General features: G+C 41.5%; 1 protein-coding gene across 1 annotated transcript; it reads left to right on the top strand.

Moving 5' to 3' along the window:
• Nucleotides 1-1,324: 1,324 nt before the first annotated feature.
• Nucleotides 1,325-19,705, top strand: LOC311252985 (histone-arginine methyltransferase CARM1-like; the record flags this gene model as incomplete). Its single annotated transcript, XM_084346648.1, has 15 exons — nt 1,325-1,392; nt 2,637-2,739; nt 3,970-4,096; nt 4,889-5,014; nt 5,113-5,279; nt 5,385-5,489; nt 6,519-6,629; nt 9,490-9,667; nt 10,770-10,860; nt 11,993-12,074; nt 12,220-12,305; nt 17,989-18,078; nt 18,468-18,605; nt 18,745-18,834; nt 19,180-19,705. The coding sequence occupies 15 exons, from the start codon at nt 1,325-1,327 to the stop codon at nt 19,202-19,204; spliced, it is 1,587 nt and encodes a 528-aa protein (XP_084202774.1). The 3' UTR covers nt 19,205-19,705.
• Between the last annotated feature and the right edge of the window lie 438 nt (nt 19,706-20,143).

The following is a 20,143-nucleotide window of genomic DNA, read 5'->3' on the forward strand; positions in this document are numbered from 1 at the left end:
CCTAACCATTTTAGTACGACTGTTTCTCGGATTCAGAAAATCCTCTTAACTTCACAACATCGCACTTCACTCTCAGCTTGATGACTGCCACCTGTTCATGAGATAATGTGCATTTTTAAGATTTGAAGCAAATGTACTAAATAAGGCCTTGTGTTCTGCTTCATTTAATGTCGAGTTTCATTTACAAATGTGTTACCAAAGCAAGAAAAGAAGAATTTCACCTGACTCTTTAGTCAGAAAAACCCCCACAAAAAGTAGCAGTGAGTTGAATTGAATTTGACATGAATTCAGGAAGCCAAAACATCTGGCTAAAGCTGTGTTAAAAGAGATACATTTCATCCATCCATCCATTTTTCTGCTGCTTATCTGGGGCTGGGTCGCAGCGGCAGCAGGCTAAGTAAGGTAGTCCAGACGTCCCTCTACTGAGCTACTCCTGGTTGACCAGGAGGCACACCCAAGTCAGATGAGATATATAATCTCTCCAGCATGTTCTCGGTGTACCCCGGGGTCTCCTACCAGCCTTGTCATCTCTTGATGACAACTTGTACATTTCAATCACTTAATAACACATGGTTGTTTATAAGGAGGATATGCTAACTGCCGTCTGTGTTGTCGATTTAGCAGTGTCTATGAAATTGGGTCTGATTCTCATCGCCTTCTGGCGCAAAATGCTTCATGCTTCTTCTATTCACATTGTCTGTGTATAACTTCAACCTAGAATAAATGTTGGCAATGCATGTTTCTGCAAATCGTGGATTTGCTGCAACTTTAAGTTTCTTTGGTGTCAGTTTTCAATTTAATACTGTGATAACTTTGTGCTTATGGTCTGGTTAGGTTTAGGGCAAGAACCACTTGCTTAGGGTTGGAAAAGTTGTTGTTTTGGCTAAATACACTTGGTTCTGTTGCTCCGAAAAACATGGCTGGAAACTTTCCCACCCGCTCCTCAAAAATACCCAGTGGTTTCAGGTGTACAGATGTTGAAAGACTGTCTCAAACAGCAGTCTCTGGCTCAGCAGCTTTCTGCCCTACTTGTAATGAGTCCCCTCCACATCCAGACATGAAAGTCAGCTCATATACATGTCATGTAAATATGATATGACACATATTGTAGATATGTCTTAGTGGTACGTATGACATACAAATATGATCCTATCAGTGGTTTGCAGAGAAGTAAAATCCCAAATGCTATTTTGGTGACTGGACTGATGCCAGTGAGGATTAAAAGCCTGATCAGTGTATCTTGTAAATGAGTAACAATACTAAATCATTCCATCAGTATAAAGTTGTTTGCTCCACTGAGAGCTTATGTCAGTAGAAAATAGAGATGAATGAAGACGTGCTCTCTAAAACAGTTCCATCTGAGAAACATGACAACCTTGCCAAAGCTAAGAGGTACACTGAGGATTACCAACTCTGAGCTCAGAAGTGAAATTATAGTGGCATCATTATAACCATAATATGTGTATGAGCGAGCACTTTGTCTTTGTTTGATACACTGATCACCTTTCACACCAAAGGTCAACCCCTGAAACGAAACCCCCTAACCTGCGTTTGGGTTTGGTTTAAGATTTGATTTAAGGTTTGGTGTCTCTGTTACTGTGTGTGGAGGGGAAAGACCTACAAAATGCCATGATGCAGGCAACGTTACAATCAGATTTTAGTGGTGCCCAATGTGTAATTGTGAAACATTCTTTCCTCATTCCTAAAGTTGGATTGCTTGATGTTCATCTGTGGTCTTGCAGTGTTGCTATACATCCAGTAGAGGGAGTGATTTTATATTGAATGGACTGACGCCACCATGATGTGTGAGACGAAGTAGAGCGTTGATACTTCATATCCTTATTATGAAGGAAATTTTACTGTATTTATCACACTAATTGTCTGTGACAACCTTCATGATAAATCAAAGCAGCTTAAAAAAAGAAGCAATCAAATCATAAACTGATCCCAACCCTCACCAAGACTTGCCAGCCTTTGAGTATTTTGATCTTTTAACAGTGTGTATATAGCACCTAAACTTGCTTTATAACAAAAAATGACAGGAAATCTTACTTCTACAACATGAGACCTTTAATAATAACACTGTTTATAAATGTTATTATACTTATTATAAATGTTTTGTAAAGGGGGCCTTTCAGAAATTGGTAAGACTGTAGGGTATAAATTATACCATATAATTATCACTGTATAAAGGGTTTATACAATAGATTTAGAATGAATGATAATACACTGCCAGTATCCCACCAGTATTCATTCTCATCAGTCCAACCAACACAGATCTCCACTGGTAAACTATAAGCTAAGTTGAAGTAAGTAGTGAGTTGAAATCTGTATGACTGTACATGTATTAGATACATCACTTGAGATAATTCTGCTGAAACCATCCATTAAAGCCACTGTGTAAATGTAAAATGATAAAAGTACTTGTCTTGTAGCACAGCATTGTTGGTTTCACTAAGTACTTTTTTTCACAGAAATGCTGCAAATTCCTCAGTTTCTTCCAATGATCCTGTGTTCCCCTCTTTTCTCCCTCTTTTCTCTTACAATCCGTCTTCCATCTCTCCTCCCCTTTTCCTCCGTCCCCTGCTCTCCACCTCCTCTGCTCTCTTCTCTCTACCCTTCCTTTCACATCGCAGAATGGAGGAGAGGAGAGAGGAGCCAATGGCTTTCTCTGTCAGGGTCTTCACTCTGCAGGAGGAGGAGAGGGCTGAGGAGGAGCACATGGAGACACATCAGGAGGTAATAATAGAGGCTGCAGAGGGCGCTCTTTTATATACCAAACTTAACTGGGCTGTGACTTTATGAGATGTATGTAAGTAAATAAACCTGGGTTAAGGTTTTGAGATATAACTTTCAAGCTCTGTAAACGTATGCAGTTCTGTCCAGCTCTGTTCCTAATACATCCATTCCAGTTACTTTCACTGGAGCCATATATTTGCATCCGATTTGTTTTTTGTTTATTTTCACTCATTTTGGTGAAGTGACGTAATGTGGGATGGACCCCTTAATTAAACTATATAATTTCACCTGTCACCTGGCTGTCGGTGTTTGAGAGAAGGGGTGACCTGGGAGCGCACATTTTCGTTTACCTCACGTTTAGCTCTCACTTTTTGTTTACCAGTTTTTCGTTCTTTGAAGAATATAATAAAACCTTTCAAACGTAACAACCAGGAGTGGACATTAATGATTGAACGGCGCTTAATACAAAGCCTCTCAGCGGCTCTAGGAAGCAAGAAGCAGCTAAATTCACTATTAATTAATAGCCGACTGTGAGGTTAAAGGGTAACACCACCAATTTACACAGGTGTGTATACAGTTCTTGGGGAGTACTACTATATACAGTCCAAAAGTCCTTGACCACTAGTCAAAATACTTCAATGTTTTCCTTACAAATGATATCAGTTGAACAGTCTGAGTGAAAAGTTAAATCTTAAAATATCCATGAATTACACTCCTTGGTCTTCTTTGGTCTTCAGTAGCTGTGTTAAAGCTTTGAGGTGTGTTTGGGTTCACTATCCTGCTGCAGTATGAATCCTCCTCTGCAAAGATCAAACCAGAGGCTGGAGCATCTCTCTGAAGAATGAGTGGGGCTTCTCCTTGGCCAGGGTAGAATCAATACTGTGCAGTTGTATTGTAATCGTGTTATAGGAGTGCAATGTTATACCACTGGACTGCTTTTAAAACACAGTGCCTACATTACACACAATACACCTTATCAACTGAGTGACGTCACTGGAGGTGATTTATTGATCACATGCAGCTTCCTTTGAAACCACAAAAGACTTTATACTACTTTTTTCACATATGCAGCAGTAGTCCCCAGGACATCACACTTTAATGTATAAAATTGTTAGAGTTACCTTTTAATATTAAAGGTAGCTACACAAATAAAATCATATTCAATTGTGTAGTGTGGTTTGATCTGACTGTGGTGTTCAATAATATAATGCAGTGTGTTTTATGGTGAAGGAGGTGCAGGTCCAGAAAGAGGTGAGCAGAGAGCAGCAGGTCAGTGTGTGCAGAAAGAGAGCAGAGCAGGAGCTCACTCTGCTCCTCACCACAGGACAGGAGGCTCAACAGCTCACTGTGCAAGATGGTGAGCACACACACACACACACACACACACACACACACACACACACACACACACACATGCAAGCCGTGCTTTGTTATTTGGAGAATACCTGAATGCCAGTGACAGAGGCTGGAGTAGTAGAAAAAGTGTGTGCCAAAATTGCTGAGTGTAGATATACTGTAGCTGTATGCAGTGTTACAGTCATGGTGGAGAGAAATGTATCATGATATAACACATCATTGGATTATTATTGATGTCTCAGCTGGTCAAGATTTTAAACTCCTATACATACAATGTTTGGAAGTTCTGTCAATTACAGTGTATCATATTTTATAACGCTGTCATAAATCTCCATCATTAATAATTAATGTAATAATTATTAATAAAGTATTTATTAGTTGTTGTGTCCTGTTCTCTTAGAATAAGTTAAAAACATCTGCCAGCAGTAAAATTATTGAAATCTGTTCATACAAAAGTCTTTTTGTACTGTGTGAGTAACACTAGTGATAGAAATGGAAATCTGTACACTAGACAAAGGAACTATAGATAGTACATAAATGTGTAAAAAGTACAATATTGTTGGAGGGTATGAAATAGTCTACCCAAGTGCCTCTGGATAATACCTTTTGGTATAGTACTAGTTTGAACATTGCAGTCTTGCCATTGACAAGAATGTGTACTGTATCACACTGCCCACCTTGCTTTTACATATAATCCTCATGACTACCACCATGACTAAAAATCCAAAGTGTGGATAGAAGCCTATTAAGGGTGTCTGTTCTTGTTTGTATGATTTAAACCAATGTGTTTCAGTCAACAGGGCATCGGTCTTCCAATTTAATGTTTCCAAGGAGATGGACTGCTGCCAGGTTGGAGGACAGTCCTTCCTGGTCACCGTCGGCAAGCTGAGTCTTCTGCTGCAGTTCAGAACTCCTACTGGTTTGCACTGAATTCATACTGCTTATCCTCTTGGGGTTTGGTTCGTGTGTCAGGAGTTCAGACAAATCAGAAAACATGTCATCCCCTTGGCTTTGCAGATATGAAGCACTTCCAGCAGTTACTGAAGAAAGGGGATGATGAGGAGACAAGCAGAGGCTGCCCAGAGAGACATGAGAGAGGAAACAAGGATGCAGAGACACCTTCTAGGAGACATCCTACTCTGTTTGAAACCAGGGCTGAAAATGCCCCTACACAGGGCTACCAGGTGACCAATCAATGATTCTGACTTTGAGTGTGCTTATCAATAAGTTTGAAGAAGAACTACAAACTGTTCATTGTATTCATTGTGTGTGTGTGTGTGTGTGTGTAGTTCCACAGCTGTCTGTCCCAGCATCACAGCCTGCTTCAGGACTACCCGAGGATCTCCACCTACCAGAGAGCCATTTTAGCCAATGAGACTGACTTCAGAGACAAGGTGACAGCACAAGATTATTAGTGGAGACAGTGGCATTGATCTTTTATGTTATAAATGACTAATTATGGCCAGTAACTCTCTACTACCACAGCTGCTATATATCACTCAACAGAAGTCCAGTGGGTCAGCAAACAGCAGTTTCTTATGATTATAATACATGACAAACACATTGATTAGGTTAAAGTGCAAAGTTGACCGCTAATAAATGCATCATCAAGTATGTGTTAATTTTAAAAAAAGCAACAAAATTAGAAAAGTAACGGTTTTACAGTGACTTAATATATAAGTTAGTTAAATTCAATAAATGTGAATGTAAAGCACATTGATAATTGTGAAACTCATAATGTTTTTACCGTTTAAAAACAAGTTTCTTATAAGTGCTATTTAAATGTCTCTTTATCTTACAGTAACTGTGTTTATGATGCTATCATTAACACTTATGTAGACTTATTAGCATCAATAAGCATCCTGTAAGGATTTATAAAGGCTGTATTACCTATTAACTTACACTCATTACAATGACATTAATAATATAGCATTATAGAGTTGTGTTATAAAGCAACATTTTAGAAGCTTTCCATGGTGGTTCAGATCATCTTGATAAACTGTTTCCACCCTTTCAACCTGGTCATTAATAACCAAAATATAATCAAAATCACAAGCGCTACGTATATCCAAATAGCAAAAAGCTGCATTTTTTTAAAAAAAGGTACAATGTGTGAAAAGAACAGCATTTTAATGAAGTACTGTAGAGCTGCAAATGTCCTGATCTACAGATCTCGGATGGATGTTAATAGTTTGTATTATCTGTCAAAATACTCCCAATATGATTGATTTTGTTTTTCCATATTGTGCAGTCTGCCTGCCACTGTTTGTTGGGTGTGTTTCAGACCTTGCTCCAACAGTGTCATCATGTTCCCATGTTTAAAACTCAACTGTATGCTGGGATTTGGGACATTCAAACAAAATCCAGAATGTATTCAGAAAGTTTCAGTTTCAGTTCTCCCTTTTCTTTCCCTGTCTCTGTAGGTGGTTCTGGATGTTTGTTGTGTTTCTGGTATTCTGTCTTTCTTCGCAGTCCAGGCTGGAGCTGCCAGAGTGTATGCTATTGAGTCCAGTCCTATGGCCAAGTTCACACAGGTCAGTAGATTTGAAACCTGCATCCTCAGTCTTTGTGGTTGTAGTGTAAGTTCTGATGTACACAGGCTTTTAAAACTGGTCCTTTCTCTGCAGTAATTGAAGCATTCTGTAACTAACCTACAAGAAAGATTTGAATCTTTTGACTTGACTCTCTTGAGCTAATATGCAGAGTTTGGAGAGTAATGTTATGTGTATGTTGGCCTTGATAGAGCCTAAAGAGAAACCGCAGCAATGCACTAGATAGCACACCCACCCACCCACACACACACACACACACACACACACACACACACACACACACAGAGTACATACATCAAATGCAGAGCGTGGCATTCTGGGGAGTTAATGGGTTGCGGCAACATCTGGCCCAGAGTTCAGCAGGATAGGGGCTACAGAGAGATGTAATGTTGGGTTTAGACCGATATATGGGCATTATACTGTATCTGCCTTTCATTAATTATTGAATATTAGCATGGTGTCATATTTACCTGGTTTAACTGATCTGAAAAGCTCAACAGACACAGAAATTGTCCAAATTTGGATACTTATGATATTTATCCCGGTTTTTAAATGTGTCAGTCTTTATAGAAATTCTTGTTGAAGAAACCGCCTTGTAAAAACTGCGGACAGTGTGTCCTGTGGAGAAAGCAACCACAACATTGTTTCTCCAAAGACATTTAACTGTTGAAGTAAACATTTGTATGCTGTGCACCTGAATTCATTCATCTCCTTTGTATGAGGGTGGAGGCCGAAATCTCAGAGAAAAATATTTATTTTCAGGATGTGCTGATGATGTGGATGTGCTGACCCTTCAACATATTGTTGTCAAAAGACAATACATACACATATTGGGCATTCAGCAGCTCTGTTTCACGCCACAAAGCCTTACGGTTATTACAGTTTTTTTCGATTGCTAAGACGCATTGGTCGAAACTGAAGCGACATGTTCAAAACTCTTAACACAGTCTGCATTTCCATCTTGCAGCTCAGCTCAACAGTTAATCTCATGCCCAAAAGTGTGTCTCACCAACAAAACACTTTAAACTTGTCTCAAGAGAAGCTCATTCAACAAAACACTAGCACATTGTCTCACTTTGGAAACATACAATCACTCTTAACAAACGGAACGACAAAATACTAACAACAAAGAACATTACATCAAATACATCTTATATTTCAAGTTTGAATGATTTTTGTCAGGTAAATCAGTATTTTATATAGGATCTTTTGCACTTTAATGGTTCTAAATTATTGTATATGCTGTAATATATTGCAACAACACTGAATCAGGAATGCAGAGATTTATTCAAGAACATTTGTGCTTTTGCATAAGTACTTCAGGACCATACAAAAAATAAAGATTACGTAAACAGAATAATGCAGAATCTCAGAATTCCAGGGGTAGAATACAAATTACAGTAAGAGATAAAACTAAACTTCTTCCTCTCCTGGCTGCTCTTCTCTCTCTACCAGCTTCACCCGCTGCTCTTTGATTCATACTTGCACAGGAAAAAGAATCAGGAGCCACTCCTTTTGTATGCTTTCTAATGAGGCCAAACGCAGATCACCTGAATCGGTTTTCAGCTGAAAATTACCATCAGCTGTTTGGAATTGCATCTTTGTTTTATTTATTTTTATTGTCAATATTTTGATATAATTTTCAATAGGTTTCAATGTGGCTGCAGCAGAAATTCCCCATGTTTTTCCCCTATCATTCTGTTTTGAGTGTGTTTTTAACTGTTTTGAACAAAGTGTGTTAGCATTTGAAAAATGTGCTGTTAAAGCATAGTGTTTTGCAGGTGTGAACTAGAGAATGAGAAAAGACTTCATCCATTTTGGTGACTGTGGTCACTGAATGCACTTTGTCTGAAAGCAATGAAAAGTGAGACACAGTTTAGCCCACATGCATTTCTGTTTTGCAGACTGTGTTAAGAGTTCGCTTCAGTTTCGACCAATGCGTCTTAGCAATCGAAAAAAACTGTAATCTTACATAGCCACAAATAGATACATGACCTCATCGTCATGCATCATTGAAACAACTTTGTTTAAAGAAGAATTAAAAGTTTTAAAATTATGTTGCCTCTTTCTTTTATCACTTTCAAAACAAATGTGCACGCTAGCCAGGTCAAAATCTTCACTGTAGGAGGTGGCACATACTACTTTTGTCCACAGGGACCGCCTGAATCATCAAAAAAGGAAAGTTCCTTGTAGCAGCTTTAAGAGGCTTGAATTGGAAAAGCTTTTTAGTGTAATTGAGACTCCATGTAAACACAGCTACACAACAATATTAACATTAGCACACTGTTTTTGCTCTCATTTTTCAAACATTGAAGTGAAAGATCTAAGTAATAAGAGGCTTTTTTCTCTCAAATTTCACAAGACACAATCTTCACGAGAGCAGCATGATTAGTGCACAGGTTGGACTGGTCAAAATAAAAAGCCACTCTAAAATGTGCAGTTTTATTACGCAAGTTTTGAGGGAGCAGGCACCTGGCATGCTGACTGTTCACCAGAGCTGTTGCATCAATCATGATGTTCAATCAGTATCGTGATGCCACAGGTGGATGGATTACCTCGAGAAATGCTCACTAACACAGATTTTAAACAAATTTGTGTTCAAGAGAAATAAACCTTTTGTGTGCACAGACCAAGTGTTAGCTCAAGTAACAGCAACTGGAACTCTGCATGTTGTTTGTCTTCTAAAAAAATACATCTTTCCTGTGCAGAACAATGAGACATTAACTGCCTTTCCTATACAGTACACCATCATCTAGTGTATATGTTAGGGTCCTGTGTAAGAAATGGGATTCTTTTGTAGTTGTGTTGTTTAACAATGTGTGATTTATTGTCTCATGTGCAGATCCTTGTCCAGAGTAACTGTCTGTCTGAGCAGATCAGGGTCCTAGAGGGGGAGGTGGAGGAGGTCAGCTCGCCTGACATGGTGGATGTCATTGTCTCTGAGCCAATGGGGTACATGCTGATCAATGACAGGCTCATGGAAAGATTCTTGCAAGCCCGAAAATGGCTCAAACCCAATGGTAGGAGTAAAAGCTTCAGTGATGCAGAGGTGGATGAAAACTCTTTGATTCTGTTGGTTTGTTTTCAGTTGAACAATTGGTTTAATTGATGAATGAGTCTTTCATTATTTTCTAATATTGATGCCTTATCTGGTTGAGGGGTCTGATGTTAACCTTTGTGTTGAGGTATTGATATGGCTGTGAGGGAAAGGTACATTTAGAACAGACCAGCAGACAGACAAGTAATGCCTTGTTTTAGGACCAGAAACAAAAAGTTAAAGACTTGTCATTTGTCATTTCTGTATATTAATGTATATTATTTCTGTATATTAATTTTCTTCAGGACTTAACCATCCTGACTTGGGAAAGGTTTGTTTTGATTTGGGACTTGTAGGATTGACTTATCTGTCTTGACTTGTGACTTGTGTATCTGGACTTTAGATTTGCCTTGGAACGTACTATCTTGACATGGGACATGTTAGCATTGACTTGGGACTTGTTTTAAGGCTGACTCACAGTCACAAGTCAAGACAGGTATCTTGAATTGTAGATTGTGTGTATTGATCTGGGACGTACCGTTCTTGATTTGATACTTCTTGATTTGAAGTTGGTCTTGCCTGGGGACTTGACTTGATTTGTGACTTCTACATCTTGACTTGGATGTGCTTCAGGATTGACCTATCTTGACTGGGGACGAGTTTGTTTTGACTTGTGACTTGTGTATCTTGACTTTGGATTTGCTTTAAAATTAAAAATCTTGACATGGGACTTGTTTGAACTGATTTAGGACTTACCCTCAGACTTACCTTTCTTTTTTTTAAAGTATTTATTGGCCTTTATTAATAGGACAACTCAGAGATGACAGGAAACAGGATGGAGGGGGGGAATCATGCAGCAAAGGGCCACAGGTCGGACTCAAGTCCCGGGCCGATGCAGCGAGGACAAGGCCTCTGCACATGGGACGCCCGCTCTACCAGCTGAGCTAATGGGCGCCCCAGACTTACCTTTCTTTACTAATGTTTTCCCTATCCCAGCGGTGTTCCTCTAGCCAATTACCATGTCAGTCCGAATGTCTGTATGTTTCTCTCTATCGCTTTCATTCTCAGTCACTCTCTCTCTCTAGGTCTGATGTTTCCCTCCTGTGGTGATATTCATCTGGCCCCCTTCAGTGACGAGCAGCTCTACTTCGAACACTACGCACGAGCTAGTTTCTGGTCTCATACACACACGCACATGCACACACACACATACATGCATGCACGCACCACCATAAATCCATGCATGAGGTCACAAATACACTGGTGCCCTTTCTTTCTTTCTTTCTTTCTTTCTTTCTTTCTGTCTTTCTTTCTTTCTCACAGACACACATGTTTTCACTGCTTGACATCAGTCAGGCTTGTTTCCTGTTGGGTGTAAAACGCTCGGGTTCAGTCCAGTCCTGACTCATACACATGAGCCAAGACTTTGACTGATATGATTATTAGTGGGCCGATAAGTTAAGCTTGAGGCTAACATCGTGTACAAAAAATTCATCAATTTAAGTTTTCCCAGAACTCTATTCTTCAAAAAGAGGATTTGGTCCATTAAGGACATTATTCATTTTAATAATGTCACCCAGGAAAATAATTTGTCAAACATATTTTAGGAAAGAAAAATATTTTAAGGGGAAAAAAACATTAATCCCTCAAATCAGCATATAGCTGATAAACTATCATCAGTCATTGTTTATTAGTATCTACTGAAATAGATTAATATTCAGATTGGCAACCACACATTGTTGTATTTATGCACACTTTGTGCCAGAGGGTAAAAAGGAAAAAACACAAACATACCAGCATGTATGTGTGTGTGCTGCCATGGTCTGTGCCCTTCACTGCTCCACCACTATGTGGAGGTCAGGCTCAGTCAGCCTTGAGGAATGAAGGTAAAACTGTAAACTGATGTTTGTTCACCTAAATATTTAAGCAGTGACACAGAGAAAGACTTTATTCACTTCATCTTTTATACTTATTACAGCTCTTACGCCTTTTGATCTAACATTACATGCCTTTCTTCTTTTTGCCCAACTAATATTTAAATAATTTCTTCAATAGTTGCATGAACTGTTGTTTCATTTCAGGTAGGAACTAGGAAATGCACTAAACAAAGAGTATATTGTGCAAGATACAAGTAAAATGTGCACATGGAAAGTCGCTACTGTATCTCCTCCACAAATAAATCTGGCCAGTTTACAGGAAAATCCACAGAAAAAAACTTGTTTAAATGTGTCAGATAAAGCAGTCTGCTCATGAACTACTAGATGTAAATGACTCCAGTGTCCTCCCTCCCCCTTTTTTTCCCCTTCAGGCAGCAGAGAAACTTCTTCGGTGTTAACCTGAGCGCTCTTCACAGTGCTGCAGTGGATGAGTTTTTTAAGCAGCCTATAGTGGTACGTGTAGCAAAACTCCATTCACTGGATTGTTAATAATTTTGATAACAATTCTTTTTGGTTCTAAATATTATATTGAAATCGACAGATTCTATTTTTAATTTTATTGTGTCAACAGATTCTTTTTATTTAATGTCTTTTTCAGGACGCATTTGATGTGCAGATCCTGATGGCCAGGTCGGTCAAGCACTGCATCAACTTCATGGAGGTGAAAGAAGAAGATTTACTCAGGTTAGCAGACAAGATCTCATCTATGTCAGGGCTCTACACTGACATTTTTCCCAACGAGCACATAAGCTCCTAAAGTAAAATATCTGGGAGCACAAAGATACATAATGGGAGCACAAAAAATATTTATTTATTGAAATTGAACACTTCACACTTAAATAGGCAGCACAAATAAAATTTTGACTTACAGTGTTTCATTTCATTTTTTAAATTTCAGGCAACACAAAACATTTTTTTAAATTTACAGTGTTTGATTTCATTTTTTTTCATTTCAGGCAACACAAAAAAATCACTTTGTTGTCACATTGAAGCCACAGGAAAGTTTTGGGCCAGTTTTCGTTGAATTTGTAGGTTCTTCTTCCAGTCGGTGGGGCAGCGGGGACAGGGTCTTTCGTAGCTGCCATGGCGTCAACATCAAGGCTAGCGCTAGCCTCCACAACTTCCGCTGCATCACATACGACTTTCCACTTTTTCGGTTCCTCCTCTTTCTCTCTCGACTTATCTCCCGATTCCTCCTTCTCATTGTGCTCCTCTCGCTTCCGTTTGAAAAAATACTCAATCGATTTCATCCTGCTTTCACACTCTCTTTCTTCGTCTATTTCTTCTTCGAGTTACCGGCAGTTCGCTCTCTTTTTTTTCCCCCGGTTGACCTGTCACCTCTTGCGTGACACTGGTTGCGTCATTACAGAAAACTACTGTGATTAGTGTGTTGCGGCCAGAGGATTGTGGGATTTGTAGTTTTTGAACGATCGCAGATAAAATAGGTTGTGACGGTAACTCGTGACCTTTGCTCGCACACTGTGTGCCGAAATCATTTTCCCAGTTCGCACATACATTTTTTTTAGGGGCAAATGCGAGTGAAATGCTCATACTGTAGAGCCCTGTATGTTTACAAGTACATCATAACGTGATATTTACTGATTATAAATGCCAAGAAGGGAGGTTGAAGTGTTACCAATGAAGCCTTAGTTGATACACAGTATAGTAGGTTGTAGGACCCAAAAGCAGACACAAGGCAGGGAATAGAGTTCAAGGTAATTATTGAGCTGAACCAGGTTACTGCAGGTGAAGCGGAGCCACTGGTTGACGGGAGTGCAGGCGAACACTGCCGAGAAGAGCAAAGCACTATTAGATCTCGAGGAGAAAACACAAAAACACGAGTGGTTACTCTAGTAAGAGAGTTATCTGGAGCCATCTACCATGTCTGACTGACGAAATCATCTGGCAGCAGGTAGCGTGGAGAGCTGGCTTATCAACAGGCGCTGATTGCAAACCCGCTGCAGGTGTGTGTGTGTCCGCAGCTCCCGAGAAAGGAAAAACTCCGCCCAGCCTCTCAGTGCACCTCTGCAAGCACAACAGAAAGCAAAACAAAAACACCAAACTAAAAAATCCACCACAGAATTGCTCCGTGCACACACAACACAGGCTGCCACAAACTCACTCACGTCCCTCGATTGACTGGGCCACCAGAAGTGCCGACGAAGAAACTGCAGCGTCCGCTGGGCTCCGGGGTGGCAGGTGAAACTGGACGAATGGCCCCACTGTAACACCTGGGACCGGACCTCCTCCGGCACGAATAAATGATTAGGTAGACCGGTACCTGGGTCAGGGTGACTGCGTTGGGCCTCCCGCACTATGGTCTCAATCTCCCAGGTAGCGGCTCCAATGATCTGGGAAACACACACGATGGGCTCGGGGTGAGCAGGAGGTGTGTCAGAGGAGAAGACTTTCCATTTCTGGAACTGGGGCGGTGGGAGAGGCTGTAGTCAAAACGGCTCAGGAGGAGGGACCAGCGGGCCTGGCGGGAGTTCAGTCTTCTGGCTAAGCGCAGGTAAAAGAGGTTTTTGTGATCAGTCCAAATGAGAAAAGGCTCCAGGGTACCCTCCAGCCAGTGTCTCCAATCTTGAAGAGCCAAGACCACTGCCAGAAGCTCACGGTTATTTGTCATGTCATGGTTTATCTCCGCTAGGAAGAGATGTTGAGAAAAAAAAGGCATAGAGATGAAGCTTGCAAGTTGTAGCGCTGCGCTGGGAGACGATGGCCCCCACAACGGAGTCCAACTCCACCAACTACCTGACGAGCCGGGTCAGGATGCTGAAGGACGGGGGAGTGAGAGAATAGCCCCTTCAGTTTCTTGAAGGCAGTGTCAGCTCTGGGAGACCAGGTGAAAGGTGAACTGGTGGAAGTCAGTTGGGTAAGGAGAACAGCGACACAGCTGTAGTCACGAATGAATCTACGGTAGAAATTGGCAAATCCCAGGAATCGTTGTAGCTGCTTACGGGTGGATGGTGTGGGCCACTCTTCCACTGCCTGGATCTTGGCTGGGTCCGGCTGAAGCCTCCCTTCGGCTATCACAAAACCCAGGAAACTGACTTCAGTTGAATGAAACTCACATTTTTCAGGTTTGACGTAGAGCTTGTTTTCCAGGAGTCTCTGTAACGTCAACCTCACCTGCCTGATGTGCTCATCCGGGGTCTTAGAGAATATATGTCGTCCACGTAAACAAACACGAAATGGTTTAGCATGTCTCATAGTATGTCATTTATAAGAGCTTGAAACACAGCTGGAGCATTGGAGAGACCAAACGGAATCACTTGGTATTCAAAGTGACCCAGGGGGGTGTTAAATGCTGTCTTCCACTCGTCTCCCTCCCGGATGCGGTGGTAGGCGTACCACTGGTCCATTTTAGTGAATATACGGGCATGACACAGAGGCTCGAAGGATGGATCGATCATGGGTAGTGGGTATTTGTTTTTCACTGGAATGTCATTAAGTCTTCGGTAATCAATACAGGGGCGTAGAGTGCCATCCTTCTTTTCCCACGAATAAGAAGCCAGCTCCAGGACAAGGAGGACCTGATTAAGCCAGAGGCCAGGAAGTTGTTGATGTACTCCTCCATCGATTCTCTCTCTGGGTGTGACAGGTTGTACAGGCGGCTGGATGGGAGAGGAGCACCAGGGAGCAGATCAATGGCACAGTCGTAGGGGCGGTGAGGAGGCAGAGACAGAGCTTGTTCTTTACAGAACACTGTGGCTAGGTCATGGTACACAGGTGGCACTAGAGACAGATCTGGAGCTTTAGAAAGGATGGGAGCTGATACCTTGACTGCTGTAGCTGCCGAGTGGAGACAGTGGGACTGTCAGAACGTGCTCCAACTGGAAATGGAGGCTGCGGTCCAATCAATGTGGGGGTTGTGAAGCCGTAACCAGGGGAGACCCAGCACGACAGGGGAACAGGAAGGAAGGGATGACATACAGCTGGAGACACTCTCAATGATTCCCAGAGATGATTAGGGTGATAGGTATTTTGCATTGGGTGATGACAGCCAGACGCCGCCCATCTAGAGTGTTTACTATCTTGGGGGTGTCAAGGGTTTCAATAAGGATGAGTGAATGGTCAACCAGGGAGGAGTCGATAAAGCTGTCATCAGCACCAGAATCCACAAAAACATGAATGGGTATGGACTCACATGACCACTGGAGGGATGCAGGAAGAGTAATACGGATAAGAGGGCTGGAACTGGAGGATGTCAGGCTCACCAATGTGCCCTCTCTCACTGGCGAGCCGGTCCTTTTGGCAAAGCCAGGCAGAAGGCGAGGTAGTTTCCGGGCTGACCACATGCAAAGTTGATCATCTACGGTGTTGCGGTTCCTTGGGAGTCAAGCGAGTTCTCCCCACCTACATCGGTTCCTCCAGGACAGCAGGGGGAGCTCTGGGGACCCAGGTGGGACGGGAGGAGTTCTGAGGTGCTGGCAGAGAGTGAGGGATCTGACTAGTGGTGGAGCTAATGTAGCTGGCCTGCAGTTGGTGGACACTTTCTCTCTCTCTGCCTTTCCCTCAGACGATTATCTAGACAGATTACTAGTGTTATGAGTTGCTCTAGGGATTCTGGCTCTTCTCTAGAAGCTAGCTCAACTTGTAAATTCTCCACTAGACCCCACTTAAAAAAACTTACGAGCGCAGGCTCGTTCCAACAAGTTTTGGTTAGCTGCTAAGATGCGGAAGTCAATATGTATGCAGCTGCAGACTGAGAACCCTGGCGTAATGAGAATAGCCTACTTGCTGCCTCTGAACCCTGTACTGGATGATCAAAAACTCTCATCTCATTCACAAAAGTGACATGACACTCGAGAGCCGTGGAACCCTCCTCCCACAATGCTGTTCCCCACTGTGCTGCCTTCCCTCATAAAAGGTTCATCCTGTATGCTATCCGTGACTTATCTGAGGCATAACTGGTGGGTTGAACGATAAACACATGAGAACACTGTAATAGAAAGCTACGACAGGAACTTAGGTTGCCCGAGTAATGCTCAGGTGGGGGAACAAAAGGTTCCTTGGCCCCTGGGAATGAGGGTCGGACAGAGCTCATAACAGGAGGATAACTCACAGTGGCAGGTGTAGTTGAGGGAGGTACAGGTGTCTGGGAGGTAAGCAGGTTGAAATGCTGACCGAGCTGGGAGACGCTGGAGCCAAGAGCCTGGAGCAATTCCATGACCTCCCGAAGCATCTGCTCATGTTTTCCCATGAGGATCCCTTGGAAGCCAGGTGGAGGGATTCCGGATCCGCTGGGTCCATAGTAGGCCAGATGATCCTGTTACACTTGGTAGTAGGTTGAAGGACCCAAAAGCGGACACAAGGTTACTGCAGGTGAAGATGGGTTGAGGCTCTGACCTGAGATCTCTGTCCGTGAGGTGGAAAGAGGAGGAGAGGTAGCTCACGGTAGTGCTGGTGGATTGCGGAGTGAGTAGAGACTCAGGTGAGTGTAGCGCAATGCTGTCGGCCGCAGAGGTGTAGAGAGCTGGGTTAAGGAAAGCTCACGGTGGCGCTGGTTGATTGTGGGGCGAATTGAGGCTCAGGTGAGCGTAGGGCAATGCTATTGGCTGCAGAGGTGCAGAGAGCTGGGTTGCTGGAAGCAGAGCCACTGGTTGACGGGAGTGCAGGCGAACACTGGAGACAAGAGCCAAGCAGTATTAGATCTCGAGGAAAAAACACAAGTGGTTACTCTAGTAAGAAAGTTATCTGGAGCCATCTACCACATCTGACTGACGAAATCATCTGGCAGAAGGTAGCGTGGAGAGCTGGCTTATCAACAGGCGCTGATTGTAAACCTGATGCAGGTGTGTGTGCAGCTCTGGAGAAAGGAAAAACTCTGCCCAGCCTCTCAGTGCACCTCTGCAAGCACAACAGAAAGCAAACAAAAACACCAAACACAAAAATCCACCACAGAATTATGAGATTGTGACATTAGTAATCAACCATGATGACTGTATGTGTCCTATCATCACCATTATGGTATGATGGTGAAATTGAGGCTTTTTGGGAAATATAGCAGGGAGTGGTTAATGACATTTCTTTTTGATAAAATGCTCGACATTCTTAGTTTGAAAAAATCAAGAGAGGGGCTTTAGTTGCCTCTATTACATCCATACTAAATAGTATAACCACTAGAAATATTTACAAGGAACTAATTCAGCTAAAAAAAATATATTGAAATAGATTTATTAAAATAGATTAATCCCTGGTATAGCAGCAAATAATTGAATGATACAGCAAAGAGAAACAGAGAATAAGAACTAATGAAATGATGCAACGATTCTACGACATGTTTAGTATACATATTTAAAACTGTTTGTCAGAATGCAGAAACACCTACTGTGACAAGGAATCACATTTGTGTTTCTTCCAGAATAGAGATTCCCTTTGTGTTCACACTGCTGCAGTCCGGTCTGGTTCATGGACTTGCCTTCTGGTTCGATGTGGCCTATATAGGATCCAAGTAAGATATACACAACCCTGACTTTCTACTTGTTTGAAATACTGTATTGATTTGATTGATCAATGGCTTTTAGTATACACTGAAAGAGAAGACATGAGTGAAAGTAGTTTTTAAAGTTTAAAAGTTTAAAGTTTTTAGTAAAACTAACTAACAGCAGGGAATATAAAACTGCCCAGATCTTCACTGGTACCCATCTACTGAACATCAGTGACATTGGTGAAGTGAGACGTCTGCACATCGCCGAACTCATCCTCAAAACTTCACCATAAAAAAGTTGTTCTTGTGTGATATAAGGAAACAACTTAAGACGTTTATGTCTGTTCTTTCTAGACTGAAATCATGACACCTTCAACATAAAGTCAGAGTGACTGTCATGTCTGTTACTGCAGGTCCACTGTGTGGCTCTCCACAGCTCCCACTGAGCCTCTGACACGTTGGTATCAGGTCAGATGTTTGCTTCAGACGCCACTGTTCGCCAAACAGGGACAAACTCTCTCTGGGACTGTCCTGCTTGTCTCTAACAACAGGTACACCTGTGCTTCCATCAATGTTTTCAATGACAAGAAATTTGTGTTTGATACTATTGTGTGGTTCAGAACAGTTCCAGATCAATTCAGCTTTCAGTCCATAGCCTGTGAGTGTAACAAAAAATCATGAACATTCCAGGCAGAGCTATGACATCCACATCACAGCCACTGTCGACCAATCAGGCTTTAGATCTGGAAACATCCTGGACCTCAAGAACCCTTACTTCAGGTTACTCCTTTTTCTTCTCTGATACATTAAAGAACATGAGATGAATAAAACCAGATGCCAGTTTTGCCACAGTGACATATCATAAACATTGATTTTACATTGAAAGCTGATATTTTCACCCATACTATTACTTTTGGATTGCATGTTCTCCTTTTAAAACCAGAGAGGTGTTTCATAAAGTCAGATTAGGCAACACATAAAACATGTTTATAAAAGAGACTGGTTCAGTTTGTTTGGCATTCAAGAAAAGGCTTTCCATAAAAGGCCCTGCTTTTCTTCATGAAACACCCCTGTAGGGAGGAAGAAACCTTGAAATGAGAAGTAAAACTGTGATTGTATGTGCAGGACAACGTCTTGGTTCAACAGCTAGAGACCGCCAGACTGTTGGTGACATGGAGGTCCAGGGTGGAGAGCCTCTCGCTCCTGGGTGCAGGGTGAGGAGAACAGAGGCAGCCTTTGAACTGTAGCTTAGTAAACATAACCGATATGCCTGTTAATAACTGATCAAAACACAGCCTAGAGGCAGAGTTATAACGTCTACTGTAAAAGTAAAACAAAATATAGAGATGATGAGGAAAATATTTACTTATGTGTAATCTTAACAGTAATAGATCATCTAAAATAGGTGACTTAAGTTAAACTAAAAATGTGCAAATGTCTGATGACATGGAGCTATAGGTATCAGTCCATTTACCCCCACTTTATTCTACCTGGTACACCTTTATGTGATTTATTCCATTTTTATTTACTATGGATGGTCTTTTACTGATCATTTATCATGTCTGTGTGGAGGACTATCATATCTACATATCTACGATGACTATCTTATTAATTCTTAATAATGTAACATTTTTGACAATCTCTCTCTCTCTCATATCTCCAAAGGCACCTCATCAGGAATCATCAGATGTCACACCTCCGCACACCAGAACTGATTTAGTTTTTGTCAACACACATCGGTGCTGAATGTGAAGCCAAATTGTAAGACAGATAATGAATCTGTGTACACTGTATCTATAGACACACAGAGAACACAGTGTGATAAAAAAAAAATCCACATTCAAGCATGCACAAGTAAATAACTGTAATTTCAGTTTCCTCTGTGTATGTATTTAATTGGTTGTAATAAAATGTTCCCCTCACTAACTGTATTAATGGGATTAATTTTGTGTTGAATGCACTCTGTAGCCCAAGTCAGAGAACTCGATTCATTGTAACTTGGACTCGAGTCAACTCAAATCACTATTTTGATGACTTGCAACGTAACTTGTAAATAAATGAACTGAGACTTGACTTGTTTAAGACTTGA

Source organism: Pagrus pagrus (assembly GCF_965226575.1).
Source record: "Pagrus pagrus genome assembly, chromosome: 24".
NCBI classification, from domain to species: Eukaryota; Metazoa; Chordata; class Actinopteri; order Spariformes; family Sparidae; genus Pagrus; species Pagrus pagrus.